This window comes from Silurus meridionalis, chromosome 22 (assembly GCF_014805685.1).
Source record: "Silurus meridionalis isolate SWU-2019-XX chromosome 22, ASM1480568v1, whole genome shotgun sequence".
Lineage (NCBI taxonomy): Eukaryota > Metazoa > Chordata > Actinopteri > Siluriformes > Siluridae > Silurus > Silurus meridionalis.
In genome coordinates, this window is record NC_060905.1 from 10,193,840 (window position 1) to 10,220,371 (window position 26,532).

A 26,532-nucleotide genomic window follows, 5' to 3' on the forward strand; every position below is an offset into this window, starting at 1 on the left:
CCTCACATTAACAAGGCCGGCTCTCTGCACGCTTCCGCTGCCAAGTTTCACAAAACACCAGAGGCGTGATTAGTAGCGTGCTTAAATACAATTCGGGTCCACTGTCCAAAATAATGTGTCATTTCAATCAGCAGAATACTCCCTGAAACGTGCTTTTTTTTTTTTACACACGTTACTCATGCATGTATTTTTTCAGCCTGTTTAAAATGCAACACACACAATAACCATACACAACCAAACAGGCACAACGTAATGTCAACTTCATTATTATCATGATCACATCTTTGAATGGATAATAATTCCTTTGGCTTTTGTGCATGAGTTGAAAGATAAAAAGTCTGTAGTGAATTTTAAATAAATGTGACGACCCACAGTGCCTTGTGTGAGAATTCACCCCTCTTGAGAATTTCAACATTTTGCAGTGTTACGCCCAGGAAATGGAATAGCGGTGGCTGGGATTATTCTTCATGAATAAAATAAAAAAAATTACCCAATTATACTGAAAGGAAAAGTGGGTGCATAAGTATACACCCCCCAGTTTTGTGAAATCTATAAATTGCATTTTGTATAACCATGTTGACAGACATTGCATCATTATGTGAATGGATTTAGTGCAGTGTGTTAAGGAAAGCCCTGGCATCAGATGCAGTCAAGGACAGAAGACATTCTCGATTATCAGTTGTGGATTGCGGATTAAAATGGTTGTGTATTAAAATTCTTTCTTTAACTTTAACTGAGGGTTCCATGACCCCTAGGGGGTATTGCAGAGGGTCCGCTAATTAATGTTGAATCACAAATCATTTTTTGTTCAAATAAATAAACATGGGTAAAAACATCAATGAAATTAAATTTTATTCAAAAATAAACTTATAATTATTACATTAATGTTCATGTAAATGTCGAATAGTCCACCTGATAGTAAAAAAAGAAAAATGTATGAAACCAAAAGCAAATCTATTTAAATAAAAGAGCTGTAAACAACAACAACAAGAACAAAATTTTGATTTTAATTGCAAAATATATGTTTATGATGCATAAATCTTTTTGAAAGATTTGAAAATATATGAAAATATACAGACTGAATCATGTACAACAACAACATAGTTCTGATTGTCTTAACATAATATAACTAGCATTATATGATTGTTTTTTATTAATATCAGTGACTATGTTTGACACATTTTGTATCAGGGGGTCCCCCTCATATTTCTTCCACCTAAGGGGTTCTTGACCTGAAAAACATTAAAGACCCCTGCTTAAGAGTGAAGCAGCCAATTGGATAAATCTGAGCTTTTGAGCTTATGGGGTTTTCATACTTATTCTCCACTGAAAATCCTTTCTGCAAAACAGTGCTGAAAGGTAAGGATTAAGATTCTATTTAGTTACTATGAGTGCCACAGTTACAGTCACACTCACGGCAGGACATTTTAGCATGCTATATACCAGACTGGAGCTGCTGCATCAGATGACCCTATAGAACCGATCCGTATCTGTTAAGGGTCGTATTCTGCAGCAATCGACAGCAAATCAGTGCGAGTCATATCTCGTCCACATCAAAAGGACACTTTCACTTGTCATGCCTTTGCTGTAGAGAAAATGTAGCTGACTGTAAGCATAGTGTAGCCTGGAGTGGCTTTTATTAATGTTTAAGCCAGCGGTGGATGGCAGAACTACTCACAGCTGTTGCTCTCTCTCTCTCTCTCTCTCTCTCTCTCTCTCTCTCTCTCTCTCCCCTCTCCCCCTCTCTCTCTAGTTCATTTCTGCTCTTTTGGACTCCTGTACAGAACTTCATTGACCCCACTTTAGGTTTTGGCTGCGTCTCCACTCACTAACTCAGGAAGGCTGTCTGCATTGTGTTGCCTCTTAATAAAACACTTGTTCAATGTGTGCAACAAACTGCAGCCAGCCACTGCGTTGCCAGTGGCAGCCATTTTCAGACATGACTTATGCTTAATAACTTATTAACTGACATTTGTTGCTACACAGACTGGAAGCCCTCTCTTTGTAGAAATGATGGATTTAAAAAACGAGCGGCGGATAGACCGAGCTTCTGTCGAGCAGCTGTTACCTACTTAAACTCACTCGCTTTACTGTCACTTCTGTCACACGGCTGTAAGCATGAGCCTGATACTCCCGGGAATCCCAAATATGGCGCTTCAGCGTCTGAGCTATGTGTTAGCGACGGAGGAGTGAGCACACCCCTGTCATTAGCCTCTTGTCAGTCTAATCCGCCCTTGTTGACACTTTAAGTGGAGGAGGACTGATCTATATGACACTGGAACTACACACTCGCATGAAGCCAGTGCACAGAGACGCACATGGCTAGACTCGTCCTTCCATTTGTTTTGTACATGATAGAAAACACAGACTTTATTTATTCACTAATGAATCAGTCCCCCCATTTCCCACAATCAGCAGAAATTTGAGGGAAGACTTACATAACTAGAGTAGACTCTAATCCCCAGTATATGCTAGCTTGTGCTTTTATTTAATGATTTTTTTAAGGAGAGGAGGAGAAAACAGCAGGGTGAGTTTGTAGTGATTAGACTGGAACTCAAAGCAAACCTAATGTAGCATGGGATGCTAGAGAGCGCTTTTCAAAGAACAAGGTCCTAAACAGGCTCAGCATGTCAGCCACGATTAGACATGCTTTGCTAATAAAAGCTCATTATCACAGCGCTGCAAGTTTTTTTTTTTGTTGTTTGTTTGTTTCATTTTTCTTTTGTCCAGAAATGCACCAAAAAATATTTTCCCAGCTGGAAACGTACCTCCGTGCCTGGCAGTCCATTTAGTATAATTAACCTTCTGTTTCCAAAAAGGTGCAGAAAGTTGGAGGGCTGCATCGTTCATACAAGATGTAAATAAAGTGTCGGCCAGACCGTAACACCTGTGAAAGCTCACTCCTATCCCACACGTTTTATTATATTGTAGCTAGGCAGGGATTAAAGAGGTGGTTATAATTCGCCTGAAGTAAAAGTATAAACTTTTGGAGTTTAACCAAATGGTCAAATAAGAGCACAGATGTGTGCAGCAGGGGGTATGTAGCGCTGCAGAAGTAACCAGTTCCCACGACAGTAAATTAAAATGTTCATACGGTGTTATAGTGTTTAAATGTATAATTGACATTTGTTAGCCAACATCCTGCGCCATCACTCGTAGCCTTTCTATAATTTATCTGCAGGCAGTTTTGTTCTTTTTTCCCCATTACTTTTTGGCCATCGTCTTAATCCATTTGTTGAATAAAAATGTGTTACAGTGGGAGTTTGTGTATCAGTAAGTATATACAGGGAGTGCAGAATTATTAGGCAAATGAGTATTTTGACCACATCATCCTCGTTATGCATGTTGTCTTACTCCAAGCTGTATAGGCTGGAAAGCCTACTACCAATTAAGCATATTAGGTGATGTGCATCTCTGTAATGAGAAGGGGTGTGGTCTAATGACATCAACACCCTATATCAGGTGTGCATAATTATTAGGCAACTTCCTTTCCTTTGGCAAAATGGGTCAAAAGAAGGACTTGACAGGCTCAGAAAAGTCAAAAATAGTGAGATATATTGCAGAGGGATGCAGCAGTCTTAAAATAGCCAAGCTTCTGAAGCGTGATCATCGAACAATCAAGCGTTTCATTCAAAATAGTCGACAGGGTCGCAAGAAGCGTGTGGAAAACCAAGGCGCAAAATAACTGCCCGTGAACTGAGAAAAGTCAAGCGTGCAGCTGCCAAGATGCCACTTGCCACCAGTTTGGCCATATTTCAGAGCTGCAACATCACTGAGTGCCCAAAAGCACAAGGTGTGCAATACTCAGAGACATGGCCAAGGTAAGAAAGGCAGAAAGTCGACCACCACTGAACAAGACACACAAGCTGAAACGTCAAGACTGGGCCAAGAAATATCTCAAGACTGATTTTTCTAAGGTTTTATGGACTGATGAAATGAGAGTGAGTCTTGATGGGCCAGATGGATGGGCCCGTGGCTGGATTGGTAAAGGGCAGAGAGCTCCAGTCCGACTCAGGCGCCAGCAAGGTGGAGGTGGAGTACTGGTTTGGGCTGGTATCATCAAAGATGAGCTTGTGGGGCCTTTTCGGGTTGAGGATGGAGTCAAGCTGAACTCCCAGTCCTACTGCCAGTTTCTGGAAGACACCTTCTTCAAGCAGTGGTACAGGAAGAAGTCTGCATCCTTCAAGAAAACATGATTTTCATGCAGGACAATGCTCCATCACACACGTCCAAGTACTCCACAGCGTGGCTGGCAAGAAAGGGTATAAAAGAAGAAAATCTAATGATATGGCCTCCTTGTTCACCTGATCTGAACCCCATTGAGAACCTGTGGTCCATCATCAAATGTGCGATTTACAAGGAGGAAAACAGTACACCTCTCTGAACAGTGTCTGGGAGGCTGTGGTTGCTGCTGCACGCAATGTTGATGGTGAACAGATCAAAACACTGACAGAATCCATGGATGGCAGGCTTTTGAGTGTCCTTGCAAAGAAAGGTGGCTATATTGGTCACTGATTTGTTTTTGTTTGGTTTTGAATGTCAGACATGTATATTTGTGAATGTTGAGATGTTATATTGGTTTCACTGGTAAAAATAAATAATTGAAATGGGTATGAATTTGTTTTTTGTTAAGTTGCCTAATAATTATGCACAGTAATAGTCACCTGCACACACAGATATCCCCCTAAAATAGCTAAAACTAAAAACTACTTCCAAAAATATTCAGCTTTGATATTAATGAGTTTTTTGTGTTCATTGAGAACATGGTTGTTGTTCAAATTAAATCCTCAAATAAAATTAATCCTCAAAAATACAACTTGCCTAATAATTCTGCACTCCCTGTAAGGTTTCTTGTTACAATCAGTGTTTAAATTTTCAATTCTGATTGGAAGATTTTGAATTTACAGGAACTTGTTTGGTGGACACAAAGTTTAAGGCTATGAGATGAGATGAGATGAGATGAGAGGTACAAATATATACAGTACAGGATATAAATACAAATGAAAAACACAACAATAATTGTAGTTACACTATCAAACAAACAAATTGCGCTAATATTGCACGTTATTGCACAGTCGCTATTGCACAAAAAAATGAAACTATTCAATTACAAATGTAAATCATATAATAAATGGATTTCAAAAATGTGTTGTTATTTAACAAAGAATAAAGTGTGACTGATACAGCACAGAGCAGCGTTCTGCAAGGGAACGCTTAAAATTTATCAGAGCGGTTTAGTTGTCATAAACCTGAAGCCGCATTGTTTATGCCCAGTTAGCTTTAAAAACAGAGAGCAAAAGACCAGCTTTTGAGAGATTGATTAGAATTGCTTTAACATATGAGATAAACAGGGAATAATTGGTCTCACAGATGTATATTAGTGCAGCGTGTCATTCATTCGAATAAAAAATAATCAAACAATTGTAGTGTAAGAGGAATAAAGAACATTGCAGTGTTCTGGTATAAAAGTTATCAACAATCATCCCACCAAAGGTGATTTTATAGATTATAATACATTCTGAATTTGCAGGAATTTTGTAGTCAGACAAATACAAAGTCAAACTTTCTCCATTTTTCTGGAAGCATCTTAAATGTATTCATTTAACAGAATTTGATAGACAAATGATTTATTTACACTTAAAGTATTCATAGTTTACAGAACTTTGAGACTGAATCTGCTATATACACTGTTTTTTTGCACTGCGTTCAGTTTTAGCTCCATTATAGTGGATGCCATATTGCCCTGCAGACCATATCTCCATATCCATCCCACTGCTAATTTCACAGGCGGTTGAGCATCTCTCAGGCATGGAAGCGCGTCACTGTGCTCTACATAGCGTTTGCTTGTTGCGTTGCAACCCCACGGCAGATTCATCTTCCAGCGATGCAGTCCACCTCCCCTCAGGACCCCAGTGCAGATTACTTCACGCTAAATCAATTACGGCTACTATTATTCATCGTGTTGAAGCTTCTCCCCCACTTTGCTCGCTTACATTTCGGAAACCTCCCATTTTTACCTTTTGAGAAATGAACTCGTTTCCCTCCTGTTTATTTCTGTTTATTTATTTTGCTGAGTTTTTTTTTTTTTTTTTTTTTTGGACAGGGGGTTGGGTTTGCAGCAACACTAAAAAAAATTGACTATTGGCAAAGTGATAACATCTGTTTGGAGTCAGGAGTGAAAATGGTTTCCTTTCGTCTGGGCCAGCTAGTGTCTGATGATGTGCAGATGTGCAGTTGGGCCCCGACTGTAAAAGTTATAAGTATTGTCATAACATTGTTCGACTTCTCCAGTATTTCCTGTCTTCTCCTTAGCACATTATTACTGATCCTGGACAGCCTCCAACTCAGGAACGCTCACAGAGGACAGGACAGGAGTGAACGAGAGTGAAGTTTCAGACTGTGTGTGTGTGTGTGTGTGTGTGTGTGTGTGTGTGTGTTTCCATTCGGTTGTGCTAGTTTTCAGACTCCTTTTCTTTTGATAGGTCTGTTGATATAGTCTGTTGGCTAAACAGTGCCAAAGTGGTGCAGAGGAAGAGAGAAAATGATGGAGACAGAGAGTAAAGAAATGGAGAAGGAGAAGACAGGTCTGGAGAAAATGATCAGGTGAAAAGAAAGATAGGAATCCTCATACATTCTCTCTTTCTCTCTCCCTCTCTTTCTCTTCTGTGTGTGTGTGTGTGGGAACAGAGAAGCAGGGAGCGGGCGTGATCTCCAGCTGATTCAGTCAGGGCTTTTGTTCATTTCCTGTGCAAGATGCTGTCTGCAGACAAGAAGAGAAAAGGGCTTTTCTTTCTCTCTGGACTCATACTGAACTCTTTTGCTCTGTCTCCATTCTCTCCCTCACTCCCCCCCTTCTCTTTATCAGAACACACACTCACTCACTCACTCATGCTTACACACACACACACACACACACACACACACACACACACACACACACACACACACACACAGGACCTACCCTAAGCGTCTCTGTAATAACTCATACGCCATGTTGAACACTTGTTCACATACACTGAGACACTACACACATTTTTCACTGTAAATGCAAAAAGAAAAAAAAGAAACCATCTTCCTCCTCTCTCCATTCTGGACTTCATCCACTGATAAAGAAAGTATACTCTTTCAGTAACATGCATGTCCACAACCCCTGCTCAGCTTTGTGGACCACATACAGGATTTCTTTTTTCCCCTTTTGAATTCTCCAGGTACCCAGATCAGCCTCATTCTTGAACATCTGTTCCAGATGCTTGGAGCGATAAGCATGGTAATCCCAAGGTTTCAGGTTAAAACTGTTGATTATTTCAGCCACTTTTTTTTTCCGCAGGCGCAATGTAGCAGTGCCTCCATGGCTGTCAGTCAAAGCCTCCTGCCAGCAAATATGATTCGTAACACTTTTTTGATAGGAAAAGGATGTCGGCCATGGGCACGGCTCAGAACCAATCTCCATGAAAATCCAGACTCGATGAAAACATGCTTGTGTGTCAACTGCCTCAGTCGAGGAGACGATTCAATCAGCGGTGAAAGGGGTTTTAGTGATGGGTAGGCGACTTTTTGAGCAAATTTGTTTGTCTGGTGCACAAGTGATTAACGAGCATAAAATAACCAACAAAGTGCAGCACTCCGAACAGGGGCAAGGTGGGGAGGGAACAAAGGTTCTGGAATACTGCTCTATTCACCAAATCTAATTGCTTGTGTCCTTTCACATAAGCAGCACATTTTCAGATATTATTGCTCTGAATATTTGTGGCTAAGCAGCAGCAGCAGCACTGATCGTTTAATACACATTCGAACTGTTAACCAACAAAATGAGTAAATATCAAGTGCTAGAAGAAATATCGCACAATATATATACTTACACCATCCTGTGGCTGTATGCACCAAAAAATGCAATCAAAACTCAGAGAAAATAGCATTTTTTATAAATGTAATTATCCATGCTGCTCGGTGGCATACGGATGTTAAACGTCAACATTTCGTGCTAATTTACCAGGAAACATCATTTCAATCTTGTTTGCGCCGAGGTAACGATAACCATATGTTTTATTAGTAAATAATCCAAAGCAGCGTTTGAATAATTTAATTTCAGGTAGACTTTTTTTTTTTTTTTATAAACATAACTATATTAGCTGTATGCCTAGCTAACTTCCTGATTAGCCGCAAATGTTTAGTCCAGTAAAAATAGTGTTTGTCAGTTGCATAGCAACAAGCCACTTGATCGTAGCAATTTTGTTCTTTGTACTGTATAACCAGCTAAGTAAAAGTAATAAAGAAGTAAATGCGTGTCATCTTAAGTAATGATGGTTGTGACGGCCGTGACGATCATTTGATCGCGTGTGTAGATGTGCAGGTTTATGCACTAATGCTAGTGTGTGTGTGTGTGTGTGTGTGTGTGTGTGTGTGTGGGAAAGGAGAAGCTAAAAAGAGTGCATATGTTATGATTTTATTTGTTTTCCCACTGCAGGACACTTGTAAAGTGCACATTAATATTGGTGCAGCTTATAGTGTCTGATGCTGGTGAGCTTTCCTCTGGCAGTGACGCAATACCTTCTAAATAGTCCTGCTGCAGCTGGACCTTCTTAGCTTTTATTTTCTGAAGGTCTTTTTTTTTTTTGCTCTCTTGAACCTCGTATACAAACCTTTTCTCACATGACTAATGTTCAGCAGATAAAATAATGAAATTGGTACTTTGCCCAACAACACCTCCCATGCTAACCACTCCCAGAGCTTCTTGTAAGCCCCCTCTAACTGTATCTTGCTATAATTTGATGTTACTTCTGTGCCTTTAAAAGGATACTGTTCTCACGGCTCTTAAAGAGTACCAACATCACTTTCTACCGGCTCGTTTTTTTTTCTGCTTTTGCTTATTAAACCCAGAGCGGACGCCTCTGTGAAAAAGGCGACGCATCCTGCTTCTGTGTTAATAACATCCTTGCTAGTCACAAATTTAATTCGGTCCTCTGCACTTGAGTCTCATCCAAGCCGTGGTGAGATCTTCCACGAAGAACGTCATCTCGGCATTGTGTTCCGCCATATCGCAGGTCCGCAAATAAAATATGAGAACCCCTTGCTAATTCCGTTTTGGGCCGGGATTTGTATTTTTGTCTCATCTGAAGAAATATATGTGAAGAGGTGAAGCGATTTTTTTTATTTTATTTTTTATCATTCTTCACACATTTCGGCTTCCTGCTCTGGCCAAGGATTTCACATAAATAGAATCCGAGGTGCGTGTTTAAATGAATGTTCACATATCGTATTAGCAAATCCCATGTTGCCTCTGTGGGTGGTTCCAGCTGCCTGATTAAAGTGTAAAGAGAAAGGAAGGTTATTAGAGAAGCTTAACATTTTTAATTTGGCTCCCAGTGTAATAGCCTTAATGAGGAGTGTTATAACTAGAATTCCAGTGTGCAGCTATGGATTAGCCTTCATCAATAAAACAACAGGTCATATATCATCCGATAGCTGTATTGTTTGCCTGGGAAAATGGCGCAGTATGTAGGTTCTTTCACCAAAAAAAAAAAAAAAAAAGATTTTGGATGTGAATTTCAATATTTATTTTAGCAAAATTATCATCTCTATTGTAAACTCTCTCTTTGCCAGTATAGTTCTTTTAAACATGCTTGGATACATTTACATTCTCAGACCGATGCACTAAATGCAACATACAAAATATCAGTCTGGGAATAACTAATGTCTAATCCTGCTTTCGCTTCCTGCCAAGACACTTATAGTGAGAAAGAAGCATATAGCCACATGCCATCAGTAGCTAAACTTTGTTATTTCAAGGCTGTTTACATTTGGCAAGTAATCAAATTAGTAGTGTTAGTACACACATACAGTACAGCAACTGGATCCATCAGCCAAAATGTGCAAATAACAGTTCATCATACTCAATTCACTCTCAGTTTTCTAACTCATCATTCACACATGAACATGTGAACACAAATCAGCAGACATAGATTCAGTATAATTCATTTCAGCATTGCATTATGGCAGTTTATAATGCTTATAAACTCAAATAGGTTGGCTAAATGATGTGTACAGGCTAGCACTAAAACTCTGTTTAATTACCACTATTGGTATCTCATTTATTCATCTTCAGGAAGCTCTTTATCCTGGTCAGGGTCATGGTGGTCCAGAGCCTTTTCAAAGAATATTGGACGGATCACCTGGCATCACAAATACACACGCACACACACACACACACACACACACACACACACACACACACACACACACCAAGGATAATTTAGAGTCAGCAGTACGCCCACTGGTATGTTCTTTAAAGTACAAAATGCAAAACTCCACATAAGCAGCAATCAGGTCAATGCACCTATTTAATATTTGATAATATACAATCATACGATCATATTAGTTCATATAATCAGTATTTTGGGAAATGTTCTGATCTATATACATTTTTGGGTATGATAGTATATATATATATGTATTCAGATAGTATATTGATTAGGGCTGCAGCTATCGATTATTTTAGTAATTGAGTATTCTATGCTTGAGTAATCGGATAAGAAGTACTTTTTCTTTATTAAAGAGCGATACTAAATAAGAAAATAACACGGGTCTCTTAAAATGAACAAGTGAACATATTCAGTGCATTTAATTGCCATATTACATCAAAATGCAAATACAAATGAAAAAAATGTTTGTATATAGAAAATCAACTTTAAATGACTTTGAAAAAAGTAAATGCACTGTACTGTGTATTCTTTGTGTTTTAGTTTGAAATTATCCAAAACTTTGGAAACTTTCTCTTGTGTTCACTGGCCTGAATTTTCTCCTCGCTCCTCACTGTTTCCTCTCTGTTCCTCCATTTTTAAAAATTCTGCAGCGTCTTCTGTGTTTACCTGTCCAGGGGTCTCATTTATAAACTTTCTACGCATAAATAAACGAGACCCCAGAGCGGTCCATGATGTTACTTTATTGATTATATATCTAATATGGACATTGGCAAGGATTTGAAATGAAATTCTGCATAAAAATATTTATTTACCATCACACTTTCTTTGTGTTGTAGTTTATAGTTTATAAAACATTTTTGCCTTTGTGTCCTCCTTATCTCAGTGCTGCTGATGGAACATGACGGTGGCTCGTCCAACTTTTAAATACGCATTCAGATTCGTTCCGCTCTCAGGCCTCTTAATGAAGTATTGAATCTTACTCACAGGAGCAGTAGTGACCTTTCTCCTGCTTATTGATCCAGTTTGACATTTTGGCAGGTCTTCGCTGCCAAAGGTGCTTCAGACCCCTCAGGCCCTGTGATGTCATTGAGTATCTAAGTGACACTGATGGTATCAATGTCCAAAATTGACCTGCGCCAGACCCGCTTTTGCATCGGTTTGCTGCGAATGTGACGGACACTCAGGCTATTTTGAATCATTTACACTGAGCATGTGGAGCAAAGAGCATCAAAAAGCGACTGGCCACATGCCAGATGAAGGAAGCAATACTATAGAGAAAGCAATATTATTATTAGTAGGCGTATAGATTTCGGAGAGAGAGCACTTCCGTGCATTTAGATTGTCCACTTCTCTATATGTCAATTCAGCACTAGGTTTCCTTCACATAAATGAGTTTTCAGTGGGAGCTATACTCAAGTGATGAGGGAAGTGAACTGATGAGAGCTTTATTCCTCTTTCTTTTAATTATTTGGCTATATTTCAGGGAAGGGCAATACATAGTCAGGGACTTCTATGCTTAAAACAATTTGGAATGCATCCTGCTTTTAAATCAAAGTAGGTATGTGAGATGTATCGTGCTTTTTATGTGCAGCCCTTAAGACACAGCTATCTATCTATCTATCTATCTATCTATCTATCTATCTATCTATCTATCTATCTATCTATCTATCTATCTATCTATCTATCTATCTATCTATCTATCTATCTATCTAATCAATCAATCAATCACAATCCATTATAAATGTTATTATAAGCTAATGGCATCTCCAGTCCATGTACTCTCCAGACCACCAGAGGGCACCCAGTGTGAAACCTTACATATAACTTCTGAATCTTTTTTTTCCTGGTTTCTCGGATTTAAATTATGTGTACAGTATATCCTTGCGTCACTTTGACCACACTCTACTTTTGCCCTAATAGTTTGAAGTGTATTCTGTTTTTTGGTATTTTTGATGACTTTAGATCAGACTTTATATTGTTCACTTTTCAAGTTATTTTGCTAACGTACCTTAACCTTTTTGGCTTTGTGTATTGTTTCAGTAAACCCCTGGAATATGAATCTGTACTTGGCCTCTGTGAGCTTTTCAGTGTACTAATTATATTTATTAATGGGTTCCAGGGTTGGCAAAAGCAAATAGGCTTTTAAGAAAATTCAGCTTGGATGTAATGCTTTCTGTCAGTGCATATTTCATGGAAATGAAGTTCTACATCTGCAATAAATAGGCCAAATAATACTGTTCAGCTTTAAATAATGAGCGTGGTATTTTTTGTCTGGGAAAACTATTTGAATGTCCTTCTAAAGTCTGCAAAACCTTCGAGAACTTCTGTATTGAGGAGTGTGCCTAATTGTTTTGACTGCAGTAGGTTGAGAAATGAAGCACTGTTTTGTAGTATTTAACTGAAGTTAAATACTCTTTACCTTGCAATGCTTTACCTGGCCCTGGACACTAATTTTAGGCTTGGCTTTGAACTGTAAAGACCACGTACACCTATGAATAATCAATAAAGTGCCAGATTCAGGTTTTGCCTGCTTTAGGATTCATTTAATTAGGACACGAAACAAATCACGTCTGACCCTTTATGAATTCTTCTCACGTCTTTCCATCGACTCGGGTGCCTACTGCACATCAATGTCTTCCTCTTCCTGTCTGCCTGGAGCATTCACGCCTGCTTTTGTCTTCGGGCCAAACAAGCCCATTTCTCGCTTTCTGTGTGACGAGTGCACACAAACTCCATGGACCTGGACCACGAGCGAAAACGGTTGTTCATTTGATTGGATTTAGTTTTCTAGCTTTGAGAGCAGACTGCAGCTACAGTTGCTTGTACAGCACATATGAGCGTACAGGGGCTCGTGACACACAATAACAGTACTCTGTCTGCATAAATAAAAAATAAGAGCCCGAGGCTAGAATTTATCTCTGTTGTAAGAGTCACTGGCTCTCTCATGCTCTGAACTACTGAGACCACATTTCCAACCCTCAACATTAAAACTTTTCAGAGTAATCCTAACAATTTACCTTTAGCCTAAACTTCAACTTTTATGATTAAAATCGATTTTTATTAGCTACAGCAAGCTAATGTGTGGACTAAGTGTCTGCGGTCCTGACAATCTTGATGTATACATAATTAAAGCCTTACATACACTTGAAACAATGTGTATGAGAGTAAAAAGCAAACAGTTATGATTTGACTGGTCCGACTGTTTGTGTTTGTTTATTTATAAACAGCACAGGTTAGGATTCATTATTGTACTTTTGGGGAAAAAATGATTTTTTTTTCACACTACAATTTTAAGCTGTTTAATATTTTAAAGTTGGATTCAAATCTGGAAACAGAATTTTCTTTTGATTTTGGAAGAGTGTTTGGCTTATCCTCTTGTTGGAAGCTCTATCCATGGCAAAGTCTGAACCTACTGGCAGAGGCAACTAGGCAACTTTTGAGTTGAAATATCCCGATACCTAGCGATGCTATGAAACATTTGCTGATCTGAACCAACAGTTCCAAAAATTGTGATATTAGTCTCATCTAACTGCAACACATGATGCCAGTTACAGTCTTTGTATAATTAGAACACCGCATCGATCTATTTTTGATCTTTCGTTAGGATCGACTTGCGGGCTGAATGCACATCAATGTGTTCCTCTTCCTGCATGCCAAGAAGTACAGGCTTCTGTCTTCAGTCCAAAAGCCAATCTCTCATTGTTTGTTTGATGAGCATATACAGTCCATAAACCTGGACTACTAGAGAAAATAACCATTTGTTTATTGTATTTAGTTTTTTTTCTTCTTGCATATTTTTTTTCTATGTTTGTGAGCAGACTGCGGCTACACTTTCTCCTACAGCACATATGGTGACACTTCAAAGCAATACACTGTCTGCATCCAAGATTCACAAGCTTTTGACTAGTGAAACATATGTGGATTATTTGATCGTTATTTTGGCATTTGTTCCTACGCGTATAATTCAGCATATGTATTTATTTATTTATTTATTTATTTATTTATTTATTTATTCACTTACAGAGCATGAACATAAATGGCACAGAAGTTTGATTTCGATCTCATTTAGGTCTCATCTGATCATGACACACAAGTAGCCAAATATGGTTTTAATGATGCAGGGGGAAATGAAGGTGTTGCGTTTTGTGAGATTCTCGGAGTTTGTGTCTCTTCTGACAGTTTGCTGTAATAAAAGAAGTGTTTAACAGTTCATTATGATAACTACGAGCACAAGGATCAACTAAATTGTGCAGTTCTGAAACTGTTATCTTTGGAGTCGTTTTCCTCCTGCTACACCATCCTCCTCACTATAAGTGTTTTATGGTACATTTCCTGGAAAATGTCCTGGAAAAACCTCCTTTAGGTTTTTAAAATGTATTCTCCCATTCATCCCAAAAATTTGGATGGAAACATGGTTACCATGGACTACTTTTTAGCTTATGCCCCCCTGTTTTAGCAGGCCAGATATATATCACCAGCAGGGGGATTTCATAAACTATGTTGTTAGAAAAAAAAAAAAGATGCAAAAGTTTATATTTTAAGGCTTTCGTGTGCAATTGCAAAACTTTTGCATTCTATCGCAGTTATTTGCATTCTCTCACAACGTTATATGTTTTCTCTCATATTTTTAAATTCTTCTCAGAATATCTTGTAAAACGTGTTTCTCTCATGAAGCCTGTTGTATTTTGAGTGAGAATGCAAAAATATGGGAGTGAATGCAAAAAAAAAAAAAAAAAAAAATTATTGTAAGTGAAAAATATTTTTTCCACCCATTCTATTTTACCATATATCCTTTGGGTCCACTTTTGAATGAACTGATTAAGCTTATTTGAGACGTCAAACTTTAAAAAGAAAATGGAAGTGGCCCGCCTCACCTCCTTATACACTGCTGCCCATTCAGATGAGATTTAAGAGCAGCCTTAAGGAAACAGCCAGTGCTACTATATTCAATGGGTTTCAGGTGTAATTACCACTGGTCTGTGCTTGTGCCAGTCAGTGGCAGGGGTTAGAAAAGACAAAGTGTCATGGGGTAGAAAGGGCGTAGGGGGGGCCAACAGTGAACATATTGTTTTGGCATTAAAGGGGTCGAGGCTGAAATTGCGCTAAACATGTTGGAGAATGGATATATGAACCATTAGATACTGAAAATTGGAAACAGGCTAGTCATTCAATTTGCTGGAGGGCAGAAGGTGGACCTGCAGTTCAGCACTCTAGCAGATGGAATTAGTAATCGGCCTGAGCGTTGTTAGGCAGCATTAATGCACAGCGGTGTCTAGTCTCTAATGCACAGAATGTTTACTGCTTCTGGCTTACACACACACACTAAGCTTTACACAGATGTGAGGAAATTGAAGCAGTTAAATCAAATGAATAGCGTGTTGGCAGCTGAACAACTGCTTTATTTTAACTGACAATCTGATGCATTCGGTATGTGCCAGAATGGTGCCTAAGTTGGGAAGAGTTGTGTTTGTGTATCTGTCCAGTATTGCATCAGTATTATATTTGCTGACTGGTGGGTGGGTAAAGGTGCCACGGACGTCCTTTTTCTCCTCACTTCATTGTGCCTTGCATCATCCAGAAGACTTTTTAACAGCATGATGATGCTTTTTTTGTAAAACCTTTGCTTTCCTGTGTGCTGATAGCCTCTGTTAAGGTTGCCAGCCACGACACGGCCATCCTCAAGGCTGGATCTATTCAAACGTAACATTCGCCTAATAAATCAAGTCTGCGCACTCTATTAAAACTCATTAGCTTCATCGCTCTACAGGCTGATTGAGGTGTTTGCCCTCTTGAACAGAGATGTACTTTCCACTTTTCCATATTCCAGCGATTCAGGCCAGGAGTTAATACAATAAAGTGCCTTCATTACCTCAGTTGCTGAAACCTCCCATAATTATCCAAATGAAGCAAAGCTCATGTTGATCAAGCCCTTGACTTCCTCTGTCATTTATGGGGAAGGTTTATTAATCTAAGGTTGTAAGACAGTTAAGACATAAGAACTGGGTTTGATTGTCTGGGAGGTTTTTTTTAAGAGCTATTCATAGGCCCGCTTATAACTTCAGGTTTCCTGAGTTTCTAATACATTGCATCAGTTATATTGGGCATGTTGTTTACCTGCATTGAGTGGACCGTGTTTTCTGCACACATACCAAACTATTAAAAGTATTAGCCTGTTAGCAACATGACACAACAAGACAAAACATAATAGGTCTGATTTAAAATTGTCATCATCCTGCAAGTGCAACATGCAGGCAGCTTGTTATCAAGCACTTGCTGACAACTTTGAGCCCACACACAGTTGGATTTAGGAAGTTTGATGCCAAAAAATATTGTGGTTTACTGGGCAAAGCTGTGGTTTTAGTACCGTTGCAGATAATGCCTTGTGTCGAGAGTCTCTGGAGTTGCGCATCATAATTCAGAGAACAATTCTACACAGTGTTTCAGACTCTGACGCTGTATGTAGTGAGTGTGTTATCCATGCTTTTACAATGAGCGTTTGAGGGAGGCTTGACAGCCCAAAGACCCCCCCGACCCACAGCACTTTTTTAGCACACAGATCCACACATACACACTGCTGCACTGGTTACTTAGAAGGTTTAATGGCATCTCCCTGCTGCTGCTTGGTTATTTGAGCCGTGGGCTCTGAGCTCCATGGAGGCATCATTAGTGGTAGCCGTTTATTTCCCATCTCTTTCTTTGCACCGATGAGGATTAAATGATCGCGGCCATCTCTCTAGACCGCTGAAATCAGTAGTAGGGTTTGGGAGTTTTAAAAGATAAATATGACTAATCAGAATGTCTTTTTTTTCTTCTCTTGTGTATGTGCTGGTGCTGACAAGTGAATGACAAAAGATCCGAGTTAATATGAGTGGAAAGTATGCAAAGGTCTTTTTTCCTTCCTTCTTTATTTTCATTTTTGACACTGCACAGTGTTTTAGTAAACCCTAGCACATTATACAGCATCTCTTTCTCCACTTTCTAGTTAATCATTTTATGTTTCTTTTCTCGTCGTTTTTATACGTACAATTCTCAGGGGATTTTGGAAAAGGAAGTGAAAATAAAAGGAAAAAGGTGGCAGTTATAAATATTTCGTCCTCTAAACCACTTTTCGTCACAGTCAGCACCAAAACTATTGGCACACTTGGTAAAATGTCATTGTGCTTAATTAGTTTACTCAGTGGACAGGGATGGTCACTGGATAGCAGAAGAAAAAAAAATCACCTGGTGTTTCAGCAAATGTTCCACTGCGTACTTGTTCACTGTGGTCTGTTGCTGTTCAAAGCTGACAGGAGTGGAACACAATGTAGCCTTTGTTACTGTTATCTCATCTGCTTCAAGGTTTGGCAAGTCTTCTGTGTTTTTATTTGTGTGTTTGAGATGCTTTTCTGCTCACCATGATCGTAAAACATGGTTATTAGAGTTACTGTGGACTTTTCTGTCAGCTGTAACCAATCTGCCTGTTCTATTCTGGCCTTTTTTCTCAAATGCGTGAATTCACTAAAATACACCAGAAGTGGGGTTTTTTTTGTTGTTGTTCTTTGAAAAAATCAGTGTATAAAAATCTCAGGAGATGATCAGTTACTGATAGATACAAATCAGCCCATCTCATGCCACAAACCACACCAACACTCACACCACAGACAAAGTCACTGAGATCAGATTCTTCCATATTCCAGGTAGTCCTAGCTCATTTGACTTCTAATCAGTAGAGGATACATTAATTTAAATCCCACCACCACTATGCTGCCACTTCTGGGCCCCTAAGCAAGGCCCTTAAACTTCAACTGCTGCATGAATGAGATAATTGCAAGACACTCTGAATAAGGGCATATGCTAAATGCTGTAAATGTAAATATTCAGAAAGTTGATGTGAACTTTAACTGAAGATCTTAACTTCTATCTACATGATTCAGTGCACATGCCTGATTTGATCATTGAGCAGGCGTAGGAATGTTCATGTTCAAGTGGTTAGTGAGCGTATACTCAATGTGTTCCCTGCATTTCCTTTTTAAAAGAATTGTTTTAAATCCATCTTTTTAGCTTGATCAATCAAAATGCACAATGCGTATAGGTGCATTTGTTCGAGCATTTGCAACACAACATCTGATCTCACTAATTAGGTTTGCTTCTTTGTTAAGATGTTGTCGTGCTTATTAGTGGAGTCAGGCTTTGTGGTGCACGGTAACTGGAGTAAAAACACAGAACTTACAGCCGGTGAAATTTTCAAGTAAACCACATTTCCTGTATGGCAGAATGATATTATTTTTTTCACAGCGGTGCACTTTTCATGTGTGCTGAGGCAGAATTTTTGTCAAGGAAGACATGTAAAGGGGGTCGTCTGTCATACTAAAGCTGTGAAAGATTATATCAGGACAAGACTTCAAACTCTGTGCTTTAGACTTGTTTGCTAGTTGAGTATGCTTTTAAGCATCTATCTTCTTGTGGTTAGTGATCTCTTCGAATTTATTTGACTAGTTGTGTGTTTGTATTTTTTTCCCCATGCCTGTTACCTACTCACAGCTTATGATCTGGCCCTTTGTGGCATCACCACGAGAGGAAGCCGTGTTCTCCGGGTCATTACAGTCTAATATCCCATGCAGAAACATCTTTTCTGCTTACAAAGCAGGAACAGTGTTTTTCTAAGTATGGCTTTTGAATCCGTTTTCCTGAAAGACCACCTGAGAAGTAACTGAGGTAAAGTGGTGTATTAATAAATTCACTTTTTTTGGAATTTTTACAAAAAATGTAAATGTGAAAACTTTAAAACCAGACATGTTTTTATTCACATTTTGGACTGCGTGCTGAGAAATGTTTCCAATCTTATTCCCCTTGATATATTACGCTGTAGTTCTTCTTCTGTGAGTTTTGTGCTTAGTACACATTCTTATTGCCTGTAAGGCCTGTTGTTATTTTATAACTGTTGGGTAATGTACACTAATGCTTCTCCAGTCCACATATATATGTACACATATACGCACACACACACACACACACACATACACATACACACTCAGTTTCATTGATATTTGTGTGCAGTGGCCTTTGTGTTTTCCCCTTCAGGGCCATGTCCTCCTTTCTACACCGTATTACAACACGGACTATTAAAGCAAAGTGGGTCAGAATTTACCTCATGGCAGTTCAAAAGCTGTATATACATATATTTTGTGGATGTTTGTAGCAAAACCACAATTTGCTCCACATTAAGAAGATATAAATCAGATAATAATATTCAAAATAAAGATATAAATATACAAAATAAAGGCATCAAACATAAAAATAAATCGGAGTCATATATACCAGAACCAGAACACAGTGTGTTAATTGTGAAATCCATTAGTCTCGTTAATTTATTAATTAATCTTTTTATTCATTCATGCATTTAAAATTTCCCTTTTACCCTGTTGCGGTGAATCCAGGGCCTACTGCAGGAACACTAGGCACCATACACACACATTTACTCACTCTTTCTCATCAGAGGGCAATTCAAACTAGCGAATTCATGTACTAACATGATTTTGAGAAGGTTTAAGGAAATCAGAGGAAACCCAGTGAAGCTCAGGATGACCAGGGAAAGCCATTAAATGCTTGGCTGTGGGGATTTACCCATTCAACCACAGGAGCATTAGTGATGTCGTCTAAGTCAGCTTTCCTGTTCATTCCAAAGGTTTTCATTGCGGCTGATGCCACAGCCCTGTGCAGGACACACCAGTTTCCATACAGTTTATTCCATACATCATTATGAAGCTTGCTTAGTGCACATGGGCATGGTCATGCTGGAACATGTTTGTGTCTTATCATCTCCAGTGATTGGAAATGTGATGCTACAGCATACAAATGTTCTATTCAAGTTTGTTAAGAGGTTGGGGAAGAGCCATGTATGGGTGTAATTTATTTGTTTCAATCAGTCAGTTTATTAATTACAAGTGCTTCATATCAGTGCAGACTTCTAACATATACGATTGTTTGTTTTTTATCAGGGATTTAGACTGGTAGTAAGAGGAAGTAGAGGAAGATCAAAATCATCAGTCAAAGCATGATATTGCTTCTTAAGTTACTGGTCATCTCAGTCCTCACTCTGTGCCATCAATGTCATGACAGATGATTTTTATAGTCCGTTTCTGCAGCCATTGTCTCAAGTCACCTTTTGTCACATCCAGACATTCTCAGAGTGATGGTTAGCAGGGCAAATGATCGCTCGTTGTTGTGCAAGCCGACAGGATGCGTCCTTGAGGCCGCTGAATGTAAGATGATACTATATATCACAGGACGCCTAAGATATGGGACACTGAAGTCATTGATACTGTCAAAAGGCATAATGCCTTGGGGTGGATAAGGAGAGACTCGAGCATTGTTGGGGATCTTTGTAATGGATTTTTCCTGGATACAAAAGGGCTTCCTGTAATCATGGCAGACGCTAGAAAGATACCTTCTGTTTTTAATAAATAGGAATAAAGCAATAAAAACTTCTTTACAGTTCCTTAAGGGCTTAATTGATAAAAATCGACATGATATGAACTGATATGATCTACCATTAGTAATGAAACTAGTATCTGTCTTTATCTAGTTTTGTTCTTATGTTTGGGTACAATCGAGCCCCCTGAGCTTCAAAGCGGCTTTCATATGAATCTTTGTCTCAAGTTATCCAAATCAATGATTTCACTGAGATACTTCAGAGAAAGTGTGAGAAAGGTTAAGGGTGATTTCAGAAAACAGTGCTCTCTTTTCTGAGCATGCCGGTTAGGACGATTAAACTATGGCTGAGAGAGTAGGCCAGCTGTGCCAGGTCAAAGAAAAACATCTGTCTGTTGCTTGTTCCTTGACATTTTTTGTACCTTTAGGGTGTCTGTAGTGAAGCTCAATAATAGTTATAATATTATAACATAATTGTTGTTCTCAGCTTACTCCAGTCACGAGTCATGAGGAGTGCCTCTGTTTTCTTTTCTTTATTATCTTGTGAGCATGGTACAGCACTACAAAAATGAATTCAAATAGCCTCTGCTTTTATTTTACCCAGAAGAGTCTAAGAGACCTCCCACGTTTTTTTTATTTATTTATTTAAATACAATAAATCTTTTCGGACCGAATCAAAATAATATATTTAAACTCAAGCATTTGGGAGTGGAACTGCAATTTAGCAATAGATCTCAGATTTGTGTAAAGTTGGATAAGCTTCTTGTGAAGCAGGACTTGATGGTTCGATATGTCTAGAATTGTAACCAGATGTTAGCCATCAGCATTGAGATGGAGCTGCTCGTGCCACAAAACGTTGATGCAGAATTCCTGAAATTGAAATTGTCGGTATGGGTTTGCCTAATTTCCCTGTAGCTGATTAAATAATTGTTTATTTAATGTAAGCGGGCCTGTGGATTGCTTGAGAAAATTTCATTTTATTTCATTTCAATGGCTTTGTGTATAAAACATTCCTTTTTATCTCCAGAGTGGATATTGACTTGCTTGTAATGATTTATTTTCAAATCTTCTATCTTTATTAGTGTCAATCCAAAGGTATTCTTATAGTGATGAATCCTCTCTCCCTATTAGTGTTTCTGTACAACTGTGTGTTAACTCATTTAGTCATGCAGTTCAGCTCCCAGAAGCTGATCATTTGAAAAGCGCACTGTATCGGTGTCAAGAAACTACTTTGTGCCGTCTGTGTGAAATCCGAAGATCTATGTCGAATCAGTTGATTAAATTATATAAAATAAAAAAATACATAATTCACATCTCAAGTGTCTCAAAACTGTTTATCTAATGTAGCTATCAGCAGTATCAACTTTTCTAGCATTGCAATGATTTGATTGATTTGTTAGAGAGAGGTGTGATGGCAGCCAACCACCTCTTTCACCTGGGAGCCGTAAAGGAATTCTTTTAGACGTGGGAACATGTTCGTTAAATAAATAGATGTAATTAGGTCCGGGCTCTAATTACTTCTGGTTCTTTTTATGAGGGCAAAATCAGTCTGACTCCCCAGAGCACCTACAGCAAGGCATTAATAATCAATCACATCCAAACAGAGCCCACCAGGTTACGCCCACAGAAAACACCCAAGAGCTGCAATGCTATTCATCATGGCCTGTGAGGCGAACGCAGTGAGCAGTTTATATTTTTTTTGCTTGGAAATATGCCTCTTAACACTCTCACTACCTTTGCAGTCCAAGCACTGATCTGCTGCTTACTGCATGGAAGAACATTACCCCTGAAAATCTACAACATTTCCCCTAATTACCACAAGCACATGATGGACGTTTTCAGGCTTTGGCAGAGTACGATGTTTTATGAAAGGTAGAATAAGTAGTGAAGCACAAGCCAAGGTTTCTTGTGTGTTTATGGATGCTGGGAGTCACAGCAGCGGCAGGAGGTTGCAGCATGCAGGATAACGCATGGCACCAGGGAAAGCCCATGATGGATCCTATCCAGCAAGAGCAACGTGAGGAGCAGATGCAGTGCTGAACTGAAGTATGTCAGGGAGGGAACGAGGCGCAAGAGCTTGGCGGCCCTTCTTTCTGCATATAAAAAATGACAATACATTACCCCGCAGAGCGACCAACGTGGCAGGCGAGAAAAATGGCCAAGCACTTAGGGAAAGCAGAGGCGATCAAGACCTGCTCTTTCCTCCTTGCCTTTAGAGCAGCTGTGGAAATTCAGGAGAATATAGTGTTTCTTTTTTCTTTGACTTGTCATAGTGTAGGAGATCAAAAATGTTTTTTTTTTTTTTTTTTAAAGCCTGGTACATGTTAGTTTTTACAGACGACAGCTCAGGCCAGATGAAAATTGAAATGGAAGTGTGGAATTATAAGTCATTTGACAGAAGACAGCTATTTCTTTCTTTTCATTTGTAAGTAAGACTTAAAATTGTTGGCTTGATTCCTGTTACACACAAGTCTTTGCAAATCTTTATTTCTCTTTTAGACACACATTTTTGTACACACACACACACACACACACACACACACACACACACACACACACACACACACACACAAACTGTAGGGGCATGGGAACTTCTATGGAAAGTAGAGCCCATATTATGCTAGCTGTACACATTACATATGCAGGAGTAAAATGGGTAGATTGTTGACTTGCAGCCGGATTTATAAAAAGTCGATATATTGATATTTCGAAAATAGCCATGAGTTACAGTATGTCAATACCTGTTTTTTTCATTTGCTTATTGTTCCACATAATTTCCACGAAGATCAATATCAGCTCTAAGGTGCTATGAAATAAATGTTTAAAGCCATATATAAATTATTAGCATGCATGTTGATCAGATCTGGTTAGGCAGCGTTACCATGTGTGCTTTTCTTTCTTACATCTTTTATGATCGCAAGAAAAATGTAGTACTGTGCAATGATACACTTTTTTTATTTTAATAAAAAATTATGTTCTGTACATTCTCTTCATTAGGATTCATTAGTAATTAAATACAGCACATCAGCTGCCTTTTGCTATTTTTGTTCTGACACAATTCGATTTTTGTTCTGACAGAATTCGATTAAGAAGAATTTCTTTTATCACATTATCTTTGTTCGTAAGCTTGAAATTCTTCACAGTAGTCCGGTCTTTTTGTCAGCTTTGTGATTCCAGCACATGATGTCAACTTTTAAACCGCAATTCATGTAGAGAGCATTTAGTAGGCGGTCCCAGAAGTGTATCTGACAAACTACAGCCTTTTAGACCCTCTGCTATTATATTTTGCATTGAGGTAAATGCATCCAGACCCAAGTTTGGATTTGCTCTTAGTGTGTGAGTTTTGTTTGATTTTGTTTGGCTAGCCACTTTTGGGCCAGGATTTGATCAGTGGCTAAACATTACCTGTTTTTTTTTTTTTTTTTTTGGGTGGAGGGGCCTTGACAAATGAACAGCAAAAGCAGTGACACAAATAGGGCAAGCAGAGCCGTGGGTGTTGTGTGCTGAGCCTGAACGCATTAGCCACGTTCTCCACAGCTGTGCTAATACTGCGAGGAGAGACTGGGCAAAGGCAACACGTGTGAGTGATTTGGCTCAGCAACCCAGAGGGCCAGAGACAGAACTTCACTGAGCTGATGACGGACACTCTGTTTGGCTTGTAACGCTAGAACAGGATAGGAAAGAATAAATCAATCAATCATGGCACGCCTGTCAGACCTAGCATGTGGCCCTCTAAAAACCCCACTGAGATGGGAAAATATATACATTCTCGCTTTAAAGTTACAAGTGAACATTGGATGGGGCGTAAATTACCCATAATTAGATTTTTGACAAACTCGCTAGTGAGGTATTATAGACAGTGTGCAGTGGATATTTTGTGCACAGGTGCAAGCTGTAAGAATATGTAATCAAGTAATCAAATAACAGAAGGTTTACATTGGTTTTTCTCTCTTTACGCCATGCGTTAGTGTCTAGCAACTTGAAAAAAAACTGCTGACAACTTGGAAATCCTGAGAACATGTGTGTATGTGTGTGTTATCTACTGAAATAAGGCCCAATGGACCAGACAGGGGTTTAAAATAGCCTCTGGCCTGAAATATGAACAGCCCGTCGGAGCGGGAATACCACTTGGATGAAAAGCTCTATTGTCGCAGTGTCTTTGCATTTGCTGATAGCTCACACGAAAAAAAGAAAATCTCCATCCTATTAAATTATTGCTATCATTTGGCGGCTTTATGGCCACATGAGCTACCATCTTTCATTCACTCTCATTTCTTTTCACTTTGCATGTAGCTGTGATTAATGGCCAGTGTCAAGCCCAAGAGTGAGCAGGTATCAGCGAATGCGAGATCATAATTAGTTTAGCTGATGCGGGGCCCTCTGATAACGCTTACATCTGGATGGAAAAAATTGCCCTATGGGGAACTGGCTGCTCCCCAAAACTTTTTTACTGATACATTTTGAAACACCCGATGAATCAAATGCCCCTTGCCTGCCAAGAAAGCTCTCCAGCATCTGCGCCAAAATTATGTCTGCGGAAAGCTTTCCATTCGAAATGTATCGGAGCACAATTAGGAGCATTGTATTTTTCTGGCAGAAGGAATATCGTCCCTGCACAAGCCTTCGGAAGGTAAATAAATCACACACATTCTATAAGAGCAAATGAGTTTTACAGGGCCATAAGCTGGATAATTCTCTCTTGACATCTTGGCTGACTCGCAAGTTGTTTGTGGGATTTATGTATAGTTTCTTGTTTCTGATAAGACCAGGAGACTTCAGATGTGTAATGTACACATTTTTATTTTTTTTGTATGGATCATTTCTTTTAGGCTTGTGAGAGGAGAAGTACACTGACAAACATAAATTTATTAAAACGCAGTGGCCCACATACCCGGTAGCCTGTCGCTGTTAAGACTTTTCATGAGATTTTTGATGGTTAGCCGTCCCGGACGAAAAGAGAGGGTTTTGGTGTGAGAGGTGCACTAGTCCACAGCCGATTCTCTCGAGGTGGCTAGGGGAATCAGTGGAGTCAGTGTTGTCACCACACACACACAGTGATCAAAAAAAAAATGTCCAAAAATCATCAGAAGTTTAAGTATAAGTTCTGTCCATCACACTACATACTGACGTTCTGATTGTACAGCGTGTTTCCCCCTATCAGGCCATCACACTTTGCTACTTGAAAGCTCCATGATTACTCTCTCTCTCTCTCTCTCTCTCTCTCTCTCTCTCTCTCTGATTATCCATCACAGTGTGCCTCTTTAGCCTTTTTTCCTTTTTTTCCCTTATCCTTCTATTCATCTTTCTTTGTAGTCCACAGTCTCACTCTCTCTTTTCTTTGTTTTCAGAGACGGCGGGGATCGGGGGTCTTCTGTGCCAACTGCCTGACCACCAAGACCTCACTGTGGAGGAAAAATGCCAACGGGGGCTATGTGTGCAACGCGTGTGGCCTCTATCAGAAGCTCCACTCGGTAAGGGGGGAACTAAGAAAATAACCAGTCAGGGGGTGGGCAGGGGAAAGGAAGGACATTTTACCAGCCCACCTACTGATTACTGAAAAAAGGAAAGTCCAGCTAAACAGAAAGGTGCCATGCAGCCATTCCTCTTGGTCTCAGAGCTGAAGGCAGCTATGACCAGTCAGCATGCTTGTAACGTTTTCACCTCCTTAATCAGATAATAGCCCCTAGGAGTAATTTTATCCTTTGCAAAAAAAAGCCCTGCTTCCCAGATTGCTTTCCAGACTCACTTATTCATGATATTCCTTATCAGGCCACAGTTATGATGCCCAAAGTCAATAAGACAGATGAAATGTAATTTTGGCTTTTGTTTTGAATGGATTCTCATTTGTGGACACATAAAGCAGTTTTCATCTCAATTTAGTTATTAGTTATATGATTATCTGTGGAGCCTGCAGAATCCCAGA

The 26,532-nt window shown here is 39.2% G+C and overlaps 1 protein-coding gene across 5 annotated transcripts in view; it reads left to right on the top strand.

The window, feature by feature from the left end:
- Positions 1-26,532, top strand: part of trps1 (trichorhinophalangeal syndrome I) — a 98,187-nt gene that overhangs the window by 63,201 nt on the left and 8,454 nt on the right. For all 5 annotated transcript variants that reach the window (XM_046834893.1, XM_046834889.1, XM_046834892.1 and 2 more), the window contains one exon: positions 25,958-26,080. In XM_046834893.1, the coding sequence (XP_046690849.1) occupies positions 25,958-26,080 (123 nt within the window). The remainder of the gene's footprint in view (positions 1-25,957; positions 26,081-26,532) is intronic.